This window comes from Drosophila ficusphila, unplaced genomic scaffold (assembly GCF_018152265.1).
Source record: "Drosophila ficusphila isolate 14025-0441.05 unplaced genomic scaffold, ASM1815226v1 contig_607, whole genome shotgun sequence".
Taxonomy (NCBI): Eukaryota; Metazoa; Arthropoda; class Insecta; order Diptera; family Drosophilidae; genus Drosophila; species Drosophila ficusphila.
The window spans coordinates 3,008,459-3,033,530 of NW_025064537.1; the positions used below are offsets into that span (position 1 = coordinate 3,008,459).

A 25,072-nucleotide genomic window follows, 5' to 3' on the forward strand; every position below is an offset into this window, starting at 1 on the left:
TTTTGATTAAATAAACTAAAGAATAGCTTTAAACTATATACCAATGTTATATAGATTCGAAGCAACAATATAACAACAACTTCCTTTGGTTCCTGTAAATATTATTTAGCTCGTTTTGGAATATATTTTTAGAACCGTTAATTAATCAAGTGATGGTGCTAAGTGTTTCCGAAATATTAAATGTCTTTAACATCCCTTTAACAGTTCTTATTATTATCATAAAGAAAGAACGTATAGTAAGTAAAAGTGAAAAGAATACATACTTTGTGCTCATACTCATATAAATCGCAAGAAATATATTTCAAAAATAAATTAAATGCTGACTTGAATTTATTGACCCTACTGAAAATACATTTTAAACTGAGTAAAACTTTTTATTTTTATCAAATTGTTTGAAGAAAATTGTAAAATTGTGTTCACTTTGGAAAGAGCCAACACTGAAACCACGCAGATTCGGAAATCCCTCGCTATATAAACGCCATGACGTGAATGTCCTATGCAAATACTTGGGCTTAATTTCACAAATTGCATCGGGGTGGCTGCCAATTTGGAGGCACTTGCAGGATGGGGAAAAGGACAGAGAGGAGGGGGACTGGATGTCAGGTGGGAGCTGGTCATCATCATTTAAATGCCGTATTATCAGTGGCCAGCAGCGGACTGGCCAGTCAGCTCGTCGAATTGTCATAAACAATCAAAATCCATTTAAAATTGTACATGCAATTTGGCCAGGACGAAAGCGAGGTGAAGGGAAAGGGGGTGGAGGAGGGGGAGGGGATGTGGGAGTGGCAGAAGGACGAGCTGCCAGATGCCGACACCATCAACGCCTCGTCAAGTGTGTGGGCGGTGGGTGGTTTGGGTGGTGGGTGGATTGTGGGTGGTTGGGTTCATCGGCTCGGCCCTTTTCCGCCCGCCACTTGTCAGCCAATGTGCCATGTCCTGGCTTGTCCTGCGTTGTCGAGTGTGTGCTCCAATGCCTGTGTGTGTTCCAGTGTGTGTGCTGCAGTGTGTGTGTGTGTGCATGGCCGTTTCCCGAGTCCTGGGCCTGTGTATCGTTGATATGATAATTGGCATGAGGTAATAATCCACTTGGATACGTTGACAATCGTTTATATCGCAATCAGTGTCATGCCGTCTGCTTCTGCTCGGCTCGGCATCCTGCAATCCAGTGTCGTCCTGGCGGCATAAAGTATAATTTCCCAGCCATGTTCTCGTTGTCGTTTCGGCTCCTGGTGCTCCTTCCTTTCCCACTTCCATCGACTGTACGACATATTAAATAACAATGAACTGCAATTGCCCAACGAGTCTCGTAATTCGTTTGTAATGCGTGCAGACGCACAGATTTTGAGTAGTCGCAGTCAGCAGCCGCATGTCCTTGCAGGACTCCACTTTCACACCCAGTTCCAGTTCCAGTTCCATCCCTTCGCATCCATTCCTTTTGCATCCTGTCGCCGGGACCGCCTTCTCCGGTCGCCTGCACTCCCCGCTTCTTTGTCACTGTTTTGTTTTATGTCCTCCACTGGCAATTGTCCTTCGCACTGCATATAATTCCTGATTTCCGAGTTTAACTCGTTGCCCAGTTAAATTTAATCACTTTTTCGAATCGGTTCGGTCTGATAGAGTGCGGGAATGGAACGGAATGGACTTCGCAGTTCGAATGGAGTGGAAAGCGAGACAAAGTCAATTTTGTGGAAATGACAAACCAACTCCGTAAACTCTAATAGAAAGGATTACGCTCGGCAAATATTACGGGCGGTAAACTCTGAACCACTGCTGCGGTTTTTCAAGAAGGAAAACGGAAGAGGGCATTGCCATGAACAAGTTATAATGTATAAATACATATTTACAAACATTAAACTCTTATAGGTTTAAAATATTTTTTAATTCAATCCTACATAAGAAAAATAAAATTCGTACAAAACACAGCAAACGTAACTTTATTCAAAAAATGATAATAATATAAATATTAAAATATATTTTTTTAAGGTTATCCTTATCAATTTATATTAGAACGATATCATTTCACATGAACACCTAAATTACGCTGAATCTTAAAAAGTAAGTATTTCTATTCTAAAACGAAGTTTTTAAAGTTCAAAACAATTATCCAATTTTAATTAGAAATTTTTAATGAAGTGTTTAATCTTTACTTTTTTGAGGTTCCTTTTAACTAGTTAGATATGATATATCCCCGCCTGAATTGTGTGTGAATTATGGGTTTTATTCTGGGTTTTATTATGGGTTATTATTTTTTTATACATATATGTATAACTCCTCATTTTCTGTATGTGCTTATACCTTCTGTCAAAAAAGTACCGGGACTGGGTTAATAACACTCACATTTTCTATTTATTCATCCAAATTTATTTTGTCGCCTTCAAAGTAGTCCCCATTAGAGGCAATACACATATGCCAGCGATTCTTCCAGTCTTCGAAACATTTTTTATAAGCGTTTTCCGGGATAGCCTTCAACTCCCGTGCCGAATTTTGTTTAATGTCTTCAATGGTGCTAAAACGGGTTCCACGAAGCGGCAACTTGAGTCGAGGAAACAAAAAGAAGTCGCACGGAGCTAAATCTGGCGAATACGGAGCTTGTTCGATGGTATTTATCGAGTTTTTGACCTTGTATTCGTTGACAATGGTAGCAGGAAATTCAGCTCTTTTGGAACAAGCCGTGCAGCGACTCGTTTCATACCCAAACGGTCAGTCAAAATGGTACGAATTGACTCGTGAGAGATGTTCAGGACTTGTGCTATCTCTCGTAAGCTGACATGATGATTTTCAAAAATAAATTCCTTCACTGCATCGATGTTAGTGTCGGTGAGAGAGGTGGATGGTCGTCCCGAACGAGGCATGTCTTCGACAATCTCACGCCCCTCTTGGAATGCTTTGTACCACTCAAAAGCACGTGTTCTCGATAAAACTGCATCACCATAAGCCTTCTGCAACATTTTTAACGCGTCAGTACAAGAAATTTTGTTCGCAACACAAAATTTAAGACAAATTCTTTGTTCAATATACAGTGGCTCGCAGCTTATTTCAACCAGCACCTCAAAAAAACTTTAAAGCCATATATCTAGCAAACCATGAGAGCTAATATAAAAATTTAAATGGGGATTTGTAGTGTGAGCCTTTAACTTAACATTTCTGTTAACACTTTTTTTTAGCATTTTTTAAATATTTAATAAAAATTTTTAAACAGAAATACTGCTTAAAATACTGCAGCAGCTTATTTCAACCAGCTAGGAAAATATATTTTTTAACTGACTTAAATGAAAAAACAAGAAAAATTATCACTTGTTTTGGCCACCATTGTTGTCAATGAACATTTTAAGCCGTTTTGACATCGATTCCACCAGCTTTTTCTCCCCAATAGGACTATTTTTCCTCACTCTGTCACCATAGCGTTTTTTAGAGCAGATTTGTTAGAAAACTGGCTTTTTTTGATATTTTGGTAGGGAATTGCCCAGAAATTGTTCATTACGTTTATGTCTAGTGCCTAGGCGGGGGGTTCCATCACATGTAGGCAATTCCAAATCAGCCAAGACTGAACAATATCCGATTTGTGGTTTGGGTCATTGTCTTGGTAGAATCGAAAATCCTCCCGATTTCCAAGTTCTACCGCATTTTGAACAAAATTGGCTTTCAAAATTTCAAGATAGTGAACCTTGTCCATCGTAGACTTTATAAAGTGCACTCTTCCGACGCCAGCTGCCGACATACAGGCCCATACCATGACACTATCGCAGCCATGCTTAGCTGCAGTATTTAGATTCTTCGCCTAAAATTTGCCAACGACACACTTGTGCAAGAATTTAGCTTTTTGGAACACCCTAATTTTGAAGACGAGTCCAAACTTATTATTTCCGGGTCTGATGAAGCCCGACATGTTTAGCGTAAGTCAAATACAGAGCTCCAAAGCAAGAATCTAAATACTACAGTTAAGCATGGCTGCGGTAGTGTCATGGTATGGGCCTGTATGTCGGCAGCTGGCGTCGGAAGAGTGCACTTTATAAAGTCTACGATGGACAAGGTTCACTATCTTGAAATTTTGAAAGCCAATTTTCTCAAAAATGCAGTAGAAATTGGAAATCGGGAGGGTTTTCGATTCTACCAAGACAATGACCCAAACCACAAATCGGATATTGTTCAGTCTTGGCTGATTTGGAATTGCCTACATGTGATGGAACCCCCCGCCTAGGCACTAGACATAAACGTAATGAACAATTTCTGGGCAATTCCCTACCAAAATATCAAAAAAGCCAGTTTTCTAACAAATCTGCTCTAAAAAACGCTATGGTGACAGAGTGAGGAAAAATAGTCCTATTGGGGAGAAAAAGCTGGTGGAATCGATGTCAAAACGGCTTAAAATGTTCATTGACAACAATGGTGGCCAAAACAAGTGATAATTTTTCTTGTTTTTTCATTTAAGTCAGTTAAAAAATATATTTTCCTAGCTGGTTGAAATAAGCTGCTGCAGTATTTTAAGCAGTATTTCTGTTTAAAAATTTTTATTAAATATTTAAAAAATGCTAAAAAAAAGTGTTAACAGAAATGTTAAGTTAAAGGCTCACACTACAAATCCCCATTTAAATTTTTATATTAGCTCTCCTGGTTTGCTAGATATATGGTTTTAAAGTTTTTTTGAGGTGCTGGTTGAAATAAGCTGCGAGCCACTGTATGTAGTTGTTCATTATAAAATTCGGCAAGCAATCAGAACATAGACTGACGTAACCAGCGACTGTAAACAAACTACTTCAGAGATCGCGATCAAACTTTACTTAGTAATGCAGAACAGTGTTACCAACATAACAAAAAAAAAATTTCCGAAATCGGTTTAGCACAGGCGTTTTAATTAATCCAGTCCCGGTACTTTTTTGACAGAAGGTATTTCTCGTCGTGGTGGGTTTTTGACAAATCATTTGTTTTACTTTATTACTAATTATTTAATTAACCAGTTATATGAATTTTTTTACTAGTTAGTTTGGTGGGTAAAAATAAATACAGGTAAATTGATCCGGTTATAAGTTGCCGGGAAGTCTACCTGATACTGGGAATCGCAATCGTTGGTAATCGTACCCCCAGAGTTCATAAAAATGGAAATGCTTTGGAGTGCAGCCCCGCGTGAGCTTTTCCCCAGGCTGCCGATCCTGTCGTCACATCAGCGGATTTTCGCAAGTGGTTTCCGCCCGATTCAATTGGTCGCAATCCGACGAGCCGGATTCCCCGAGTCGGGGAAAACCAGTTTACCTCCGGGTCTCCTGGGCGTCGCATGCAAATCTACTTTACGGGTTCGGCGTTCGGGGAGGTCGAAAGTTATGCAAGCGGTGTGGATTGCGTGAGCCCGGCGCTTAAATCGCCGCTGAAAACCGCAAAAGCTGCGGAAATAGCTGGGGATGCTGCCCGCCTTGTTTTATTTTTTGGGAGTGGGAGCATGTGCGATTTTAATTTTTAAGAAGCCAGGTGCTTTGCGCCTGCTTTGCATTCACTCTTGACATTTTCCGACGCGTCGGCTTGACGGAATCGCGGGGCGGCCACAAGTTGTTCTCGGCTGTTGAAAAACTAATTTTGATTTTAATTAAATATTTATGACTCGGCGGGAGGACTTCGGCAATCAGGGCTTTGCGAGGCGAGTGGATATCCTCTAATAAAATAAGCAAATACCTGGCAAATAACTTCTGCTTATCAGTCAGATGGGCCGGGCGGCGGCAGGAAAATTAGAGACTTATCCCCAGAGACTCCGGGCCGCAGACTCAGGTTGCGTGTCCAATTCGAAAACGGAACCCTTCCTGCCCGCCACTCCCCCAAAAGAAACTACGACCCAAAATGGGCGGGGAGTGGGGTGATTCGGGGTGCCAGCTCGTTTATTCGATCAAAAGTTACGAGCTCATCTTAGATTGGACATTAAATGGACACTAAAATATTTTCCATCTGCACGCAGGGCTCGGAAAAGCCGAGAGCCCGAAAGAAACAGGGATGGAACAGGCGAAATAAATGTCATGAAACAACTCATTGACAGGCACATAAGGACACTGGTTTTATGGTCCACAGATATGACCAAAATATATGATTACCATGTGTCCGGCAGCATGCGAGCTCGTAAATAGGCATTTTCCCTGCTTTAGTTCCCATGGACACATCATGACCCACAACCCCCTTTGGTTCGACTATTTCCCCCGCCCCCTCGAGTTCTCCGCCCATGGTTTTTGTGGCTCGTCCGATGGTTATTTAGCAAGTGAGCCAGGTGGGACTGCTGCAGACTGTCACAGAGCGAGGTGCAGTCGTAAAAATCAAAATAAAATGAAACTTATGCGTGATGTTTGGGCCTGGTCTCATTGGATTTTTGTTAGCCCTTCTCTGCGTTTTTATGCCCGGGGTCACTTGCTCGCATTACTAATGATGGGTTTTACATTTAAATGGAATCCGCCGAATGACCCTATGGCCTAAGACAGCGGGTCGACTTTAATGGCGGCTCTAATGTAGTTGCCATATTTGTATCTACTTATTGTGCGGTCTTGTAATTTCAGATAATGCGAAAGATAAGCATAATTCCTTTGCCTTGGAGACATCTGCTGGACAAGGTCAATGGCATTGGTATTTTACGAAGGAATTAATTTTCAAATAATTTCGTACCTATAAATAAGTTAAGTTCTTTTTCTTAGTAACAGAGCTAAAATTTACCTAAAAACCAAGTTTTGCCTTTTGTTAATTCGTTCTTAAAACCCATTCTGAATTTGTAAGAACTTCTCTAAAAACTTAATAACATTTTGCATGTTGTTATTTTTTAAAACAAATTTGTTTTATTCTAAATTGTTAGGCTTTTACAGAATTTCTTGATTACTCTTTAGGAAAGGTACTATTCATAAAAGGCTAACAATAAAACAAATAAAAATATTTGTAACTCCTGAAATTAAATACCAAACTAATAAAAGGGTCAATAAAAATATTATTAATACAACGGATAATACTTAGTTGGGAACCTTTAACCCCAGATGCCCAATTTCCTGTCGTTAAAGAGATATTGCTAATCCATAATGTATTAAAGCACAATTATTAATTTGTTTAAAACAACTGCTACTTTCTATTTAATTAAGGATCTCAAAAAGAACTCAAGTAAAGCTTTATACAGAACAAAAGTATTGTTAGATTTCGTGAAAGATCTCAATTTTCGATACCCTAGTTAAGTAATCCTCCCAAAATTTAGATTTCCCTGTTCAGGAAAATGTGCCCATTGTTCGATTTATGGAAAACAGATTTAGCCCAACATTCGCTTGCAAATTAACCAATGAAAACATTGCGTTGCCGACAAACGGGGCTTCTATCGCGTGTCAAAGATCTACAAAACAGCTCCGATGGCCAGGACGATGGCAGGACGAGGCCAGGACATGGCCGTGAATGATGCCCCACAGCTGGTCCGAAGGCCCGAGCCTCTTCATTTTCGTATAAATTCGACATTTATGCAGTCGCAGCCCAGAGAGTATGCTGATTTCATCTCATCTCGTTCGGAGGTTACGTGAGCTGATTACGTTAGTCACGCGCGATTGCCGAGCCACCGATGGGGGTGGTGGTGGTGGGTGGCTCGCAGGACTGCCCCCACTGACCAACAGTGATGCCGGATCAGCTAGATTTGGCCAGCAGGGTTTTGGCTTCTTTGTACTCTGTTATTGGAGTATTTTAGCGGTAGTCCTCTTAATTAAAGAAAGTTATTTCTTAAAAGTATGTTCTTTGTTTTAATTTCTTTTTGTTTTTTTTTTCTAATTTTTACCAAAAGATTTGGACGGCTTATTATTTATTATTTTCAAAATAAAATATCTATCGAGTATTTTTCAACAATGCAGAGAAAATATGGTGTTGATCTTGTATGGTTTGTTTGATTATAGATTTTAATTAATTATAGATTTTAATTAATTATAGATTTTAATTATAGATTTATTAAAAATCACCAACAATTAGCCTTTAGGTCAAACAAACTAGAAAAGATTTAATTCAGTAACAAACTATTTATATGCAAGAAATTTAAAACTATTAAATTGATTTTTAATAAATTAAAATTAAAAATTCATTGCCTTATTGTGTATTAGACAATAAAGGAACAAGTCTACTGAATAAAAACTATCGAAAATAGGTTGAAAAGAGTACCTTTTTAAAATAAACGTCATGTTTTTTTTTGAAAAACGCGGCAACACCGATGGCCAGCATGCAGGACCTTTCCTTGGCCCCGGCTCATTTTGGTCCGCACCGAGTTGCTTAGCGGCAAAGTGAAATTGTGCCAACTTGCGACTTGATGAGAATTTCATTCGGTGCGGGATTTTATGACTCCGGCGGGGAGCCGCGAGGCAGCGAGGCAGCGAGGAACGGAGGGACTGTCGAAGTGTTGGGTCCAGGAGTTCCACTAAATGATTTTGCATTATTTGTCGATTCCAGTCCTTGTGGCTGCCACGCTCCGTTCTCGACCGTTGGCTCCTTGGTTCCTTGGCTCGTTGCCTCGTTGGCTGCCATAAAAAGTCAATGCATGCGAAATGTTTGCGTGACACGCTCAAACTAGTCTTCGAATTCGGGATTCGTTTCCCGAGCCAGTTCCAGTTGGTTTATTTGTTTATTCATCGAATAGGGCAAATCGTAAAAATTATGTTGATGACTCATCAGTAAATGGCATTTATTTTATTGCCAGTCGAGCGCCCTTTGTCACCTTTGTGGCTGTGGGCACATCTTCAATTATGACCCAGACCCGCAGATGATTCCAATTCCACTTGACGCCCGGACTACGAATGAGTTTCTGTTTGTATTATTAATGATTGAGCCGCTCCAAACTACTCAGTTGACCACTCATTGCTCCAAGTGCAGAGTTGGACTTCGGATTTCGGGCAAGCGATGTGTAAAAACGTAAATATAGACCAACAAAGTGCTATTTAAAGACATGTATTTGCCAAACGTATCATAAAGTGCAACATAAAAAAAAAAATAAGTGTATTCACATATTTACATTGCACAATTTTTAATGATTTAAAAAAAAAAAACAATGATTCTCCCTTAATTTCAGAGTCACAAAAATAAACAAAAACTAAAATTTATCAAGCCACAATGAATGCCAAAGATTAAAAAAACCTTTTCCGAAAAAAAGTGCAATTTGAAAAGAGTGTTTAGTAATCTGAGAATTCGGCGGCCATATTTCTTTTTAAGTCAAAACCAACCTTTTATATTCAATTTAATAATATAATCTTAGATTTTTCAATTTTGCTAAAAAAGATTTCGGTAACATCCCTGAATGTGAAATGGGTATAATTTCTGAAAATGAGAATCACACCAAACGAGAAAGACTCAATCCCCCACTACTTTTAAAAACAACCGCATTCGAATTTTGATTGGATTACGACAAGCTTTTGGCGGAGCGCCAATTGTTGACGTGTTCCGTGCTCACTGAGGTTGATTAGAGTCTGGTAAAATAGCAGATGCCCCAGAGTTGTCTACTGCCACCTCATCTCCATCAGGTGGGCCTGTGAGCAGGACGTGGATATCCTGTTTGAACGAGAGGCATGGGTAAATACAGCATTTAGTCTGTTTTCGATCTTGTGGAGCGGTTAACGCTATCACTATCGAATTTTCCCTGGAAAAACAATTGGGAGTTTACTTGGACCCCCAAATGTAGTTAAAAGTACTTTATTAAATAAAGGTGAAAGTACTAAGTGACAGGATGTTTTTTTATTGCAAGTTAATCAATATTTATTATATATAACAAATATTAGAATAATTCATTTGTAACAAATAATTTATAAACCTGCAGAATTTATTTCAGTAGTCTTTTCGAGGCGCTGATTAGCTAAATATTCGGAAAGATTTTGCCGAAGGGAACTAAACAAAAATATTTTTATTTTAGATATGTATTCAATGCACTTAAAATCACTCACCTAATCCCGAGGTGTCTACGACCACTTTGAAGTTGTGCAGCTGAAACAAATCCAGATCTGGAGCCTCTTCCTGTACGTCTTTTTCGTTGGAATCATTTGGGGGATCAGATATAGGGGTTGCCTCCTCCAAACTTTCTGCTTCGACTTCCACTCGACTGCGACTTACGACCGCACTCTTGTTGTATGTACGCCGCATATACTGCTCCAGGCCGGATTCCTCGGTCTTGGGAACACGGTCCACCAGAGATCGCTTGTCTTGCCGGTAAATTGTGGGCACGTGGGCCACGTGCTGTGCACCAAGGACCTGCACCAGATGCTCCCGGTTATTTTGAACCCTTTTGCTGGGCTGCTCGTCGATCTCCTGGATCTGCTTCTCCAGTTCCTTAACCTTCGCCAAATCGTTTAAACCCGCTGCCTTCTCTCTTTCTGTCATGAGTTTTAGTTTTTTGATTGCGGGCCTCTGAGCTTTTCCGAGAGAATTCTTGGCTTGCACCAGCTTTTCCACATCTGCTTCAGAGAAGCAGTATTCTAAGGCCTTTTCGATTTCTTTTTTCTTTTTGGCGATTTCGGAAATTGTTGGCAGTTCGAGAAAACCACGCTTCACCCAGAAATCAAAGTCCATTTGGGTAACTGGACGGTTGGAAACCACGTTAATGCAGATTTCAAGACGCAGGTCGCTCTGCTTTATAACCAATAGCCAATTAGTCCGCTTGCTGCCCAGTTGGTAGAAGGTAGAGCCCGTGTTTAGGGCTATAATCCGGAAGATATCATAGTCTTTTTCATAATGTATTCGCACATAGGCACCCACTACAGTCTCTTCGAAGATGGGCTTGTCCAGAAAGCTCTCCATTTGGCCTCTGGTGAGGACCGCAGGTCTCAACTGCTGCAAAGTTGCTACTAATTCCTCGTCCTCCTGTGGTCCGTCCTGCGGTTCACACTCACTGTCACTGCTAGTCGAGAACACATCGGATGGATTGTTACTCTGCTTTTGAACCTCGCAATCCGCTGCCTGCTCTGCACTTTTCTCGAAGTCCTTCTCCTTGTTCTGTTTGTGATCCCGCGTAGCCTTTAGGCGACCCAACGCATCAGCTCTTTTGTCCCCAGCCCGCTGGCTGTCCAACTCCCGACGCCTAATCTGCGAACGCTTCTTCGTCCTGGTGTCCTCCTCGGTACTGGAGGCCTCCGCCGTTTGGATCTCCTTCATTTTTTTCACTTTTTCATTTTCGACATCGTTCTTTAGGTTCCCATTGAAGCCATCTCCAAATTGTTTGGCCAAAGGCTCCTCTAAAGTTTTGGCAGGCTCCGCAGACATTTTTCCGACTTTTCTCCTTCAATTGAAAATTAAATTTTATATTTTTATCGATAACAGTTTTCCCTAAAGTTATCCTTCAGTAGCATTTTTCCATAACTTTTTCAGACTTGGGCCGATTCTTCTGTTATCGAGGTTTCGAACTAGAGGTGGGAAACCATTTACCTTGTCGAAACGTGGAAAAGGAAGGTCCTAATAAATTGTTACACATACATATGTGCTCCGAAATACAGTTCGTTTCATTTGGAGAGGACTCCTGGCAAATTTTATGGTTGATCGCTCGTAGGGAAGACAAAATTCATTGAAAGCTAAAATTGTTTAAAGTTATAATCTCTATTCTATTGCGGTTCTAAAATGCAGTTACATTTTTTTATTATTGCTTAGCCCACTTTTTTATTTATCGGTTTTTCTGTCCCTATGTGCGCTTAGATTGATGATTCAAGAGGAAGAATAATGTGTATATTAACACATTTATTATTTTTGAGGTTTTTAATGTGATGTAAATAATTTAATTTTTTCCGCTGATACATGAAAACGCAGTAGGTATGTATGTCCATGAGTGTAAAAAAGAATACTTTTAAACAAAAATGTCAATGCTCATAAGTTTTTTCTTGGGTGATTTTTGGCGGTGCAACGGCAATTTTTTTCACGAATAATTTACGGAAAGTCATCCGCCGTTAAGGAAATAGTGAATCGTTGAAATCCCAATAACTGAGTTTACAGAGAGAAAAATGATTGCGAATTGAAAAAGAATGTGAAACGAGGGAACAAAAAATCACTACCTGAGTTGTCTGTAGACTGAAAAAAAAATGTATATGAAAATTGATATAAATATTGATATGAAAATTTGCCTGATCAAGAGCTTCAGGCCAAGTCTATGTGTTGTGCGAGTCCGACGCCTGACCCAACGGAATATCCATTCTGCTGGTAATATATAGCTGAGATGAAGAACATTACGAAAGAAAGTCACCTATTCAGCAATCGGTGTAGTATATATAAGTTTTCGAGAAGTGGTTCCCAATTTTATTATAAGTAAAGTTCTCACCGTGTTCAGACCGAATATGTTCAAATTTATTTAACATAAACCAAAGAACCTTATATGAAAATTGTTGTAAATATTTATATGAAAATATGCCTAATCTAGAGCCCCAGGCCAAGTCTATTTGCGGAAAGAAGTGTGTTGTACGAGTCAGACGCCTGACCCAACGGAATATCCATTCCGCTGGAATTGGGCGGCATGGTGGTGGGCTGATTGTCCTTTTACTTTTACTCGGTTGAAGGATAGGACTTGGATTATGGGTTATTACTAGAGCTCGGATAGTCATGCAAATGCATGTTGCATGCATATTGTGCATATTCCATTCCTTAGAGCATATTTTGATCGAAAGTGCATGTTTGAGCATATTTTAATATTTCATTCATCAAAACTGATAATAATTTAGCTGTGACTTATGAAAATCATTCTGAAATTGAAAGTAAATTGACTTTTACGTTGTTTATTTTCAAATCAAAAGATTAACACTAGGTACATTGATAACTTACTAATGGATTCTCAATGACTAATCATAATAAACGCTTTATTATATTCTTAAATTACACTGTGCGACAAAATTTAACGAAATGTTTGTTTGAGTTACTTTTTTGATTGTTTTCGGTTAAGGGGCATAAGTTATGCACAAAAATATTTATGCCACCTTCTAAGTGATAGGATTTCTTTTTTTATGATAAATTTTATGAAATTATTATTATGAAAATATTTAACACAAAATATTATTTTTTTTTTTACTTCCAATAAACTATTATTTTTTTTAAAAGTGAAATTTTTTTCTGATTTTTTTGGCTTTTTCAGAGGTATCCTCGCGTAACAAGTTCCATACAAAGTCGCCCAAAGTATAGAGCTGGGAGAAAAAAATTTTAAAGCATTGTTATAAAAGCCTAACGGTATATTTGCTTAATACATTTTAATTAATAGATATTGAACTTGCATTAACGCTTATAACGGTGAAAAAATATTTTCCCAATATGGTATTATAAGGCTGTGAAATATGCAAAAACACGCGTTTTTGGGACCTTTGAGTGTGCGAAGAAGCTGATTGGCTATTGATATTAACAAATCCAAAAACTTGTATTCTTATTTTGACTAGTAGAAGTGAAAAATAAGAAAAAATCAACTCAAACATTTTTTTGTCGCACAGTGTTATCATTTGTCTCGTGGCATTCAAAGTTATCGGTTGTTTCAAATCAACTTCAAATCAAATTGCGTATGAAAGTCGAATTTCCCAAAGTATTTCGGTCTGATAGGTTACTTTTATTTTGTACGTATTGTGAATGTGCAGTTGAAGGAAAAAATATTCTAAGTATATCAGCATATTGCATCATTAAAACACAAAGCTGACAATGATAGAAGGAAGGAAAATGCCGTTCAGGGAAGCCAATCGATAAAATCGGATCTTGAACCAAAACCACACCAAATTTGTCGAAGTTCAATGTAAATTTGTGCAAAACTTTAGCTTTTAAATAAAGAACAGCCTATTTTCTGCATGATTCTTTCATATTTTATTGTATATTTGAATGCATATTCTTGTGCATATTTTGCTATTTTTTGTGCATATGTGCATGCATATTTTGGCCTTTTTTCGTGAATAACTATCCGAGCTCTAGTTATTACAACACAGAAAGTACCGTCATGGCGATAATGACCGTGAATGCCCCGACGAAAGCCGGCCCTTGGTACATGTATAGCTAAGATGAAGAACATTACATAAGAAAGCCACCTATTCAGCAATACATGGAATTTGTTGCAAGTTCCAAAGCATGAATGCAACCATTGCACAGTGGTCGGTCCCATAGGCCAAAAATCAAAAAAATCAACTTTGGAATTTTGATTTCAAATTTGGCGCATCTGTTTATCAATAGAACAAGGCTTAAAAAACAATTATTAGTTTTGTTTTGCTCCACACCTTCGCGGAGTAATTGGCGCGCAAAGTGAGCGCGCAAACCAAGCAATAAGCTGAAAGCAACTGCAGTGGAGTGCATACGCAAATTTCAAAAATTTAAATAAATTATAAAACGCTGTTAAACCAAAAACGATTGTAATGGATATTGTATATAATGGTATAAACTTTATTTTTAAAGATAAATATATAAATAATTTGTCCTGTGTTTCGTGTAAATCTTTGTTAAAAAAGTGCGACTTTTTTGTTCATATATGTTGTGCGTTACCAATGTTTATGTAAAGTTTTAAGTATTTTCCCCCCTTTGCCCCCCAATGAAATGTATGTGCCGTTATTTACTAATATTTCAAGATTATAAATATGTTTACTTCAGCTGCGGAAGCCTGCAGATGCACTTTTGCCATAACAAAATGCAACCTAACCTCGTTTTCCAGTAGCTCTATCTAGGAGGAAAGCATGTTTTTGTTCTGTGTCTGTTATGTTGTTGTTGTCCTTTTAGTTTCTTGTACTTTCGTTTTTCGCTTTGTGTTTCATGTTTCAAGATTATTTTTTCGTTTAATTATTTAATTCTTTTCCAAGGTACCCATAGTCAATGCGAGTATTCGCGGAAGGATATATTTAATATTTGGCTTAAAGAATGCGGTACACATGCCCAAAGAGCTAGAAATGTGTTGGATGCCTTAATTAAGGAGATAAAAAATAAGGGATATGAACCGGATTTGGAAGAATTGCAAAAACAAATAAACTATGTTTGTAAGAAGCTTGCATCATTTTGGCAAATCGTCAAGCGGAAAGAAGCAATATTTTTGAAAAAATATTCTGATTGGCTTGAGTGCAAAGAAATTATTATTTTAAAATGCTGTTCGCCACCAAAAGTTTCTAATTTTCATCGTGGACGTCCAAAGAAGGATTTCACTGAGATTTCAAATAGGACGAAACGCCGACGCATAGCAAAGCTTGCGGTTCGAGATGAGTCTGCTGCATCTCTTTTACGGACATCTGACTTCCAAGGGAGTAAATCAATTTCCGAAATAAATATTGAAGAAGTTTTAGCTGTTTTTATGGAATGTCAGTTGACGAAACACCAATATTTAGTGCTACGTACATTTATTAACTCAAAAATATCATTTCCATTGTTGCCCAGCTATGATCAAGTTTTATGTGCTAAAAAAAAAAGCTATCCGAATAATATTACTGTCAGCGATTCTCAAGCAGAAGTTGAACTTCAAAGTTTATTGAATCACACTGCTGAACGCATATTGCAACTTCAAAAAGAGGTAATCTACAATGTCAATGATGACCATCTGATTTTATTGGGAAAATGGGGATTCGATGGTAGTACTGGTCATGCTGAATATAAACAGACGATGATGGATAGCGACTTAGCAGACAGCAGTATGTTTGTTACATCATATGTGCCCCTTAGAATGGTTACAAAGTCGGACCATTCCAAGATTATTTGGAAGAATCCAAGGCCATCATCGACTCGATATTGCAGACCAATCCGGTTTCAATTTAAAAAGGAGACGACTCAGCTTTGCCTAGATGAAGAAGCGTATTTCGAATACAAGATTGATAAACTTAAAAGTAGCAAAGTTGAAATACAAAATCGAAAAATTAATATCGATCATTCTTTGCAACTTACCATGGTTGATGGTAAAGTTTGTAATGCATTAAGTGAATCAACATCCACAAAATGCTACATATGTAATGCCAAGCCAACAGAAATGAATAACCTAGAAGTTTGTTTAAAAAAAGAAGTTCATGAGGATCGTTTTGAGTTTGGACTGTCACCGCTTCATGCGTATATTCGATATGCTTATAAATAACTTTCAGTAGAAATATTAGCCTGATGTGACCATTAGAAGTGATTTTATGACTGCTCTCTCATGAAAGCGCCACCAGTGATGCACTCGTTTCTATGGTAGCTATAGGATATAGTGGTACGATCCGGTAAATTTTTTTATTTTATATGTATAATATTTTTCTAGATTTTTGGTGAAAGTTTCATAGCGATAGCACATCACTGATGCAATCGTTTCTATGGAAGCTATAGGATATAGTGGTACGATCCGGAAAATTTTTTTATTTTGTATTTATAATATTTTTCTAGATTTTTGGTGAAAGTTTCATAGCGATAGCACACCTAGAAGTATTTATGACCGCGGCTCCATACAAGTCCGACCACTGTGCATTGCGCTGAACTGCGGCGATATCTCGATGCAATGTCCTTCCTTGAACCAATATACCGGTTCCTTGCAACTGCGAACATATCAGAAGAAGTAACGAACTACAAAAATGAAAGGATTCTGGAGGCGCATAACCTATGGAGGTCCAGGACAATCAAGAGATTAAATTGCTTTTCGGTAACCATTCACTTCGTAAGATAGCGACCCATTATTATTTTAGATTTCACAAACAAATACGTAGCCAGGGCCATCTAAACTGGACTTGGGCTACCTTGTCTTGCCAAGAAGCACTGCGCCTCAGCAATTACGTAAGTCTGTGTTTTGTGACACTCGAAGCCGCATGATGGAGCTGCAGATCGAAAAAATGAGAAGTTCTGTTATGAGTGTGACCAGAGGCACTCCAGCTTGCAACCAGAATTGCCTCACTCCTCAATCTAAAACGTAAGGTTAGAAGAGAATTTGCTAGGACAGGTGACCCTCGGATTCTACAAATACAAAGACGATTGGCGAACTACGCAAGGTTCTCGCCCGGAGAAAGCAGGAAAGTTTAGACAGCTTTCTTGAAAACTTAGGCACTGTCACAAGTATTATTTTATTCAAGACACTCCGCAGGGAGACTTAAAAAGCAATAGTGATGTACAACGGACTTATGGGAAACTATTGGAGCGAGAGGAACACGAGGCACTTTCTGCATGAGATTGCAGCCCAACCAGCAATATGGAACTACAATATCGTCATGCCCGAGAGGTGTTTTCAGACGAAAAGCGCATGGGAGCAGATTGAAAACTACTAGCAAGTTTCAAAGAGGAGCTACAAGCAAAAGTGGATTGGGTTTACTAACGAAGAAGTGAAACGAACCAAAAGTCATTGGGGGTATTTGGATGGGATGACCTTCCTGGAGCCTATTATCAGGCGACCAGGACCTCCAACTCATTCTGCGCAGGTGGAAGAACTTAACGGTTGTCAAGACTATGCGTATCCTCAGCCTCTTTCAGGTGAGCGGCGATTCCCCTACAAACTTCGAAAAAAGAGGTTCCCGATGATCTAAGGATCCCGTATATTGTCTTTAAATTGAAAAATCCAGACTATACGTTCCTACTATCGTTGCTGGAAGAAGAGGATTCGCTTCAGGAACAGACCAAACAGCAAATCCGCGAAATATTAATAAATACTCTAAATGATGCAATTGTGAAACGATTTGTTGTTGGCGATGTCTCAGGAACAGACCAAACAGCAATTCCTTCTGGAAGCCCAGGACAATCAAGAGATTATATAGCGATCCATTATTATTTTAGATTTCACAAACAAAAACGTTGTCAGGGCCATCTAAATTGGACTTGGGCTACCTTGTCTTGCCAAGAAGCAATGCGCCTCAGCAAATAAGTCTGCATCCTAGTATGCAGATCGAAAAAATAAGAAGTTCTGTTATGAGTGTGACCAAGAGGCGAATGTATAAAAAACTCTAGTTCTCATGGTTTGTTTGCAACGCGGTACCGAGATGAAAAAAACAAAATCGAGAAAAATACTAGAATGTTAGAAGACGTTGCCATCATAAAGAAACGGAAGACTATATCATATAGCTGTCATATGAACAATCGGCAAAAATATAGAAACTTCGTAGAAAAATCGACATAGCTTTGATGTTGTTCAGCCTTTATGTATTTTGTTAAACTAGCTTCTTTTCTAGTTTTTTTTTTATAATTTTTCTTTTGTTCCTATGACAGATATGATATAGCCTTTAAATTTTGATAAAAAAATAAAATTTTTAATTTGAAAAGCGTATAGATTTTCTTTTATATTTTCCGGGATGTTCCGATAAATGTAAATACTACCAGCTATATACACATATATATAACAAGAATATACAATAAATACTTTATGCAGTTTGAGGTGTTTCCTTAACTGCGTTTAGTTCTGACATAAACTGTATACTAATAAAATATTTAAGTATAAATTGTTATAAACTTTATAAAAAATACCAAAAATGTTGCCAATTGAACATTGTTGTTGTATTTAAAGGGGGTAAGTTACTTTTTTTTTGGTTGTTTTTATAGCTTGTTTTAAGGGTAGGTCTTAACATTAACTTTGTAAAGATGAGCAAAATAATAACCGACACTGGTAACTCGACCAAATCAAATGTGGTAGCAAAGTTGGTCCGAACAAGCCGTAATTCATTTGCTGCTTAAGCCCATCCATATGTTCGTTTGTTTCAGCTCCAGTCGGAATGGCCATCAAACTCGGGCCATAAGCCCGCACAAAATGAACGCTGCAACTCGAGGCGGAGGTGGATGCCACACTGAATGTCGAGCAGGAGTCGGAACAGGATAGAAGCTGTGGCTGACCACAATTCCACGTTTGCCTAGCCGTGAACACGTTCAACATGAACGGCGATTAGTTGCATTTGTTTACGAGTATGGATTTCGGATTTGTCTCCGGCTGTGCCAGGTCGCTCCACCGGCCACCATTTGCCGGCGGTAACTTATTGCATCGTGGCGTGCGAGTGGCCATCGAGTGCTCCAAAGGGGGTGGAAGCCCTTCGCCCTTCTGCCTGTCGGTCAATGGGATGGTTACAGTTAGGGATGTATTTCGTAGGGAACATGCTGGGTGAACAAGGTACATCGCCAAAAATATCGCGATCTGACTTTAATATTTAAAAGTGACTTTAAAAAATTATTTAACTGATTTATAAAAATATGTATGTTCTTTATAAAACCCAAAAACTTAAATTCTTTGAATAATACAAAAAAATATATTGAAGTAAATACATTTAAACGATAGCAAGTAAACAATATTTTAAAATATAATCGATCCCAATTCCTTACGTAGAGGTCCTTATCCTAAATGGATGATTAAAAAGAGGACTTTAGAAATGAACACCGCTGATTCATTTTTTTAACTAGATAAGGTCACACATCATCAAAAGTTTCGATGAATCCAGCTTTTTTGCCATCTCTAATGCCAATTCAGGTGGGGTCTCTCTGGCTCTCGATATGGATGTGATTTCGTTTTCTTTGCAAGTTTATCCACATTGTAAAGTAGACATTATGTTGATGTCCGGCTGAGATCCTGGTCAGGCAGGTCCGTTGGGCTCGGCTCATATCGCACTTGGGACATCTGCCGACGGTGGCGATAATATCCCTGAAATTATTTTCAGTCGCTCGTACATTGGTGGGCCGCCTGGTCTTGGCCTTTGTTTTATTGTTATTGTTTCGCTGGCCGGGCCATTGTCGTTGCCAACTTCGTGACTCTCTCTGTGGGCCAGACTGGCATCCACATCCAATCCCGGCCAGGACACATTAGTGGAAGATGGACACTTCGGAGCTGTGGGTCTCCGGCCAAAGTTATTACATGTTATATCTCGCTTTTTCCGAAAGCTGTGCCACTTGCAATTATACACTTACTCTGCAACATTGTTTCGGTGGGGTTGAAATTGGGAGGAAAATCGGGTGTGTGTGTGATTTTCGCATATTGGCGCTGCAAACTAATGGCTTCACTAACGATTGTAACCGTTGTCCTTAATGGCATCCTTTTGGGCATCACGCGCATCCCGTTTTGCCGATTTGTTTTGTCTGTCCCACATTCCCCCCTCCACGGACCATTGGTCATGGGTTTAGTATCTATGATGGAATGAAGAGATAGCTTTGCCGCCTGACTTTTCTTCGGTCATTGCTTTTGGGTAATTAGAATGGTTGAACAAGAATTTTAAATAAAAATATTAACTGAACAATAAGTTTATTTCACACAGAAACAACATTTAAATTTTATTTACACTTCTAAAAATGAATCTATCCAAAAAAAAAAGGTTTGTTAAATAATATGTCTAAGTCTTAGCAAGCTTTTGTTAACTTTTTTTTGTAGACCAATTCCCTGGATTTGTACCTACACACATCTTCTTTCAACCGCACTGTCCACACATCTTGACCAAGCTCGTTGCGGTCAAAATAAAAATCGTACAAATTTATTGTTAATAGAAAAAGGGATCGAGCGGATGAGGCACGCACATTAACCCCTTCTGTGGGCCATTTCTTTGGGCTGGGCTCTGGCTTTGGGTTGACGATGCCTATCTGGTCGTCGCAAGAAGCCCGTGGACACTGGACACTCGTAAACATCTCGAATCATACGATATCGAAAAATAATCTCGCAACGGAAATGGCATATTTAAAAGGCCAAAGGATTGCTGCGATTTAACTTATAAAATCGACGAGGCGAACCCAATGCCCAGGAGGACTTCCCAGCTGTGATAGTGGCGAAATCTCATCTCCTGTCTCCGTTTTCCCCTGGGTTTCCCGGCGACGGGACACAGCATCTTCGGGCACTTTTCGGGGGATTTTTAGTGTTTATTGCCGTAGATTAGTTTGTTTATTGTAATCCTCGTTATAAATTAAGCAGAACTTGCGCTTAAAAACTCATTGGCAGTGGACGGCGGGAAGGGTTGTTCCATCCACCCCCAAGAGCTCGAGGAAATCTGCAGCCAGGCTGGGCCATATAATTTTCCGCATATTTCCCCGAAGGCGTCGTGCGAACTTAGAGCAGATAATTGCTGCAAATGGTTTACGACCGCAGCCAATAAATGCTGCAGTTGGACTCATTTCTGGACAAAGAAATTTAATTTACTTATTGGCTGGGAATATTAATGACGGAATAAAGGGAAGCCCTATAAGCAGTATTTAAAACAGAAATAGAAACTTACATTTATTCACAAATTTGAAATATGTTTACAGTAGTTTGTAGGAATTAGTAAATATATTGTAAGCATTCTTTAAAAAGGAAAACAACGAATATAAATTGGGTTTTTAATATCATCCAATGAAAATATTGGAAACCTATTCAAAAGCACACATGAATTCCGTTACACATTTTGCACTAAAGTAGTATGCAAATCGGTTTAAAAATATGGTTTCGTCAAGGCGCAGAAGGGCACTTTATTGGAAATGGTAGAAAATGCAAGTAAATACAAAAATCACAGGATGTTCAACCAACTCATATTTTTGGTAATATTCCGAATATATTTGAATCGCCGCAGCTGCTGTGCTTTCCTCATTCAATTCGCCTCGCTTTTCTTGAGTTTCCATATTGTTATCAGCGGTGGCGGCTGTTCAATAAGGAAAGGAAAACCTAATAAGCTGGAGCCCACAGGTGAATGAGTTTGTGGAAGGGGAAAGGGGGAAATGGGCCCAAACATAAGCAAACAATTTCAGGTGATGCCTGCAACAACAACGCGAGTTGTTCGCTTTTTTTTGGTGAAATGACAAAACTCCATTAAGAATTACGTTACGATTACATTACGCTTCCCCCTTTTATTACATTTCCAATTCCTTTTTCGCTGTGTTTGGTATTCTGCTGGGTTTTCATTCGAGGGAGTGAGAGTTAGCGCGCTTCTAATTGCATTTTAAAATTGCGACACCATAAAATGTGCTTACGGTATAAATAATTATAACGGCATTTGTCGCAACAAACAGCAGAGCCCAACTGAAACTGCTCCTCGTGGCCCAAACCAGGATGCGAGCAGAAGAGCCAAAGCCGGAGTGGCAATGATTTCGAGTGTCAGGATGGACGGGGTACGGGGTAAGGGTTAAGGGGGGTGAGGGGAGGAAGGGGAGCCCAAGGATAATATTGCCGAGGACACTGGCATGCAGTCAGTTGTTGTCGCATCTCCTGGATATTGCATGAGTTTACAGAACCCCCATAACCCCCAAAGCCACCCATCTGAATTTCCATTTGCCAGTCAGCCCCATTTCCATGCGGCAACAATAACAACTGCGACGACGACGACGACGTCATGCGATTAACGTGAGCTGCATATTTCCAGCTAATTTTCTAATTAAAAGGGTATTTATGCATTTTTCAGCTGGCGGAATTAAACATTCAGTGCTAAGGAGGCACAGCCCAGACAAGTGCACCTCGATATGGTTGCCTCTTGCAGACAAACGGAACAATGGAGCAGGGACTAAAAGATCTCAAAAGGATGTTAACATCAATGAAAAAACTAGATATATACGTTTACATACTGAATATCCATATTTCAATCTTATACCTATGATTAAAAATTATAGTTGACTAAACAAAATAATGACGCAAGGACTAAAAGGTTTGAATAGAATGTTTATATCAATGAAAAACTATATAACATACATATACGTAAATATATATTCCTGAATTCCAAAATGTTGAAATTAAAAACTAAATTTATTTTAGTTAAGTTTTTTAATATAAACATACAAATTATAAAAAAGGCCTTAAAATTAAATTCAATAGTTTTGCTTTATTTTCCACTATCATTTTAAATTTTGCTTAAAGCTAACAACATTTTTTAGTTAGAGTTTAGACTTATTAACTATCTTAACAACTATAATGTTCTATTAGTTTTTTTATTTAATATTTATTTGTTCATTATACCCTTGCAGAGCAAAAGGGTATTATAATTTCAGTCAGAAGTTTGCAACTTAGTGAAGGAGACACCTCAGGCCCCATAAAGTATATATATTCTTGATCATCATCACGATCAGAATCCAAATATGCATGTACGTCTGTCCGTCTGTCCGTTTCCGTGCAAACTAGTCTCTCAGTTTTAAAGCTATCTTGATGAAACTTTCTCAAAAGGTGTGTTGTTATTGCACGCAGTATATAAGTCGGAACAGGCCGGATCGGCCGACTATATCGGATAGCTCCCATATGAGAGAATGAAATAAAAAATTCTGACGCCGTTGTTTTTGATCAGATCGACTTGAATTCTTCCAAATGGCGTTTTCTAACTGTTATTGAATTTAGGATTAAATTTGATCAAAATCGGATAACTCTATCGTATAGCTGCCATAGGAGCGATCGAAAAATATATATAGAATTAATGAAAATAAATTGATAACATCGTTGTTTTTTACGCCACGAGCATGATTTTTTGAATATCAAGTTTTTTAACAACGTTTATATTGAAAAAAAAGTTTCATAAAAATCGGTCAACTATATCTTATAGCTGCCATAGGAAAGATCGAAAAATCAATATAGAAATAACGGAAATAAAATTATAACATCGTTGTTTTTCATCATAGAAGTATGATTTTAGGAATATAGAGTTTTCTTACGACTCTTGAATTACGAATTAAATTTTATCAAAATCGGACACCTATATCGTATAGCTCCCATATGATCTATAGTCAAAAATATGGAAAATTAATAGAAAAATCGTCTTAGATTCGATGTTGTCTAGCCTTTATGCGTTTTGTTCGATAAATTTGATGACTGCAAGGGTATATAAGCTTCGGCTTGGCGAAGCTAGCTTCCTTTCTTGTTTTTATTTACATTTAATTACCCAAGAAAATGGGAAGAACTTGGCTCAACAAAAGGGTTTTAGAATTGTCTGAAGTACAATAGATAGGGTACAAAAAAAAAAAAAAACAATTTTTTCATTTTTATTTTCTGTTTATATGAAAATGACAATAATAAAATACGAGCTTAAAAAAACTTATAGTTTGTAAATAATAAGTATTCAAATAGTATGCAAAAGTTGCTTCAACCCAGCATGCTTTCTATATTGTGACAAATTTTTGTAGTAGTATTTTTCATAGTGCAATACAATTTTTGTGTAGTTTTGTAACTTTTATTTTTTCCAAATTTTAGTGTTCTTTTTTCTGAATTATAGTGTTTTACTTTTATACCCACCTTTCATTCTTGTAGTCCTGAGGTAAGCGTAGCCAAATATGCTACACTAAAAACATTTTGAGGAAGTAAACCCACTAGATATGACCAGTTTGATCCCCATTTTGCTGGCTTGCTTCGTGCACTTGATGCTGCACACCACGCTCTTCATCCATTTGGAACCAAATACCTTCGAGGACACTCCTATTTTCGGAAGTCAGATATTCTATTTGTCGGTGATGGACCTGCTGTGCTCCTGTGAGGTGATTCCCGAACACTGGAAAAGCATTCCTCGGTGGGGAAAGTTCATCCTGGAGACCATTGTCGTGTTCTTTATTGGCGAAATTTCCATGGTGGGTGTGTGGCTCTCCATGGAGCTGCTTCTCGTCGAGCTGATCATCCAGTTTCTCTATTGGACGGGACTGGTCAGCACCTTTAGTCGTAGATCGCAAATGTTAATCATTGAGATCAGCACAGTTCTTCTCGGCATTATCTTCTCGGTGATTGTGGCTGTGATCACAAATCGACCCGCTCAACTCAAAAAAATAGGACGCGACCTCTGGGGAATTACCAATAAATATAGAAGGGAAAGCTTGCCAGCAAAGAAAAAAGTATCAGGAATCGATTCGTCTGAATCAAAGATATGACAATAGGAAAAGGTATTTTGGGAGACCGCAAAAGCTTTTGTATAATTCTTAATAGCATTATGTTTCTAAATCTTTTGTAGTCAATAAATTTTCTGTGACTTTTATATTGGCTTTGATTATTTTTTAAAAGAAACAATTTTTTAGTGGAGTGAGCACTAAGTGTGAGTGAGTATAATAAACCATTAAAATCATTGAGAAAAACTTTAAAAACCAAATAAAAAAACATTTAATTTTAATAATGTTTATTCTTAAGTTATATTTATATTTATACTTGTAAATATAAATATATCGTAAGCTGTAAACCTAAAGTTAAATGGTTGGGTAACCCTTTTTCATTAGTGCTGTAATATTGTAAAGACTGAATTTATTTTTGTGCTTATAATTTGTGGTATAAGGTAATAATAACTTGATAACCTTAAGTCTATTAAGTACGCTTTAT

At 38.2% G+C, this 25,072-nt stretch overlaps 2 protein-coding genes across 2 annotated transcripts; one reads left to right on the forward strand and one right to left on the reverse strand.

The window, feature by feature from the left end:
• Nucleotides 1-9,751: 9,751 nt before the first annotated feature.
• LOC108094361 lies at nucleotides 9,752-11,286 on the reverse strand. The gene is made up of 2 exons (XM_017194900.2): nucleotides 9,903-11,286; nucleotides 9,752-9,846 (listed from the first exon to the last, which is right to left on the reverse strand). The coding sequence occupies exons 1-2, from the start codon at nucleotides 11,212-11,214 to the stop codon at nucleotides 9,815-9,817; spliced, it is 1,344 nt and encodes a 447-aa protein (XP_017050389.2). The 5' UTR covers nucleotides 11,215-11,286; the 3' UTR covers nucleotides 9,752-9,814.
• A 12,611-nt stretch (nucleotides 11,287-23,897) lies between these two features.
• LOC108094363 lies at nucleotides 23,898-24,737 on the forward strand. The gene is made up of 2 exons (XM_017194903.1): nucleotides 23,898-24,032; nucleotides 24,089-24,737. The coding sequence occupies exon 2, from the start codon at nucleotides 24,091-24,093 to the stop codon at nucleotides 24,631-24,633; it is 543 nt and encodes a 180-aa protein (XP_017050392.1). The 5' UTR covers nucleotides 23,898-24,032; nucleotides 24,089-24,090; the 3' UTR covers nucleotides 24,634-24,737.
• The last annotated feature ends 335 nt before the right edge of the window (nucleotides 24,738-25,072 follow it).

Excerpts from the sequence above, each read along its gene's own strand:
- LOC108094361 (XM_017194900.2), bottom strand. The coding sequence starts at position 11,214 with ATGTCTGCGGAGCCTGCCAAAACTTTAGAGGAGCCTTTGGCCAAACAA. Across the intron at positions 9,847-9,902 it reads CGTAGACACCTCGGGATTAG|TTCCCTTCGGCAAAATCTTT; the intron begins GTGAGTGATTTT and ends ATTTTTGTTTAG.
- LOC108094363 (XM_017194903.1), top strand. The coding sequence starts at position 24,091 with ATGACCAGTTTGATCCCCATTTTGCTGGCTTGCTTCGTGCACTTGATG.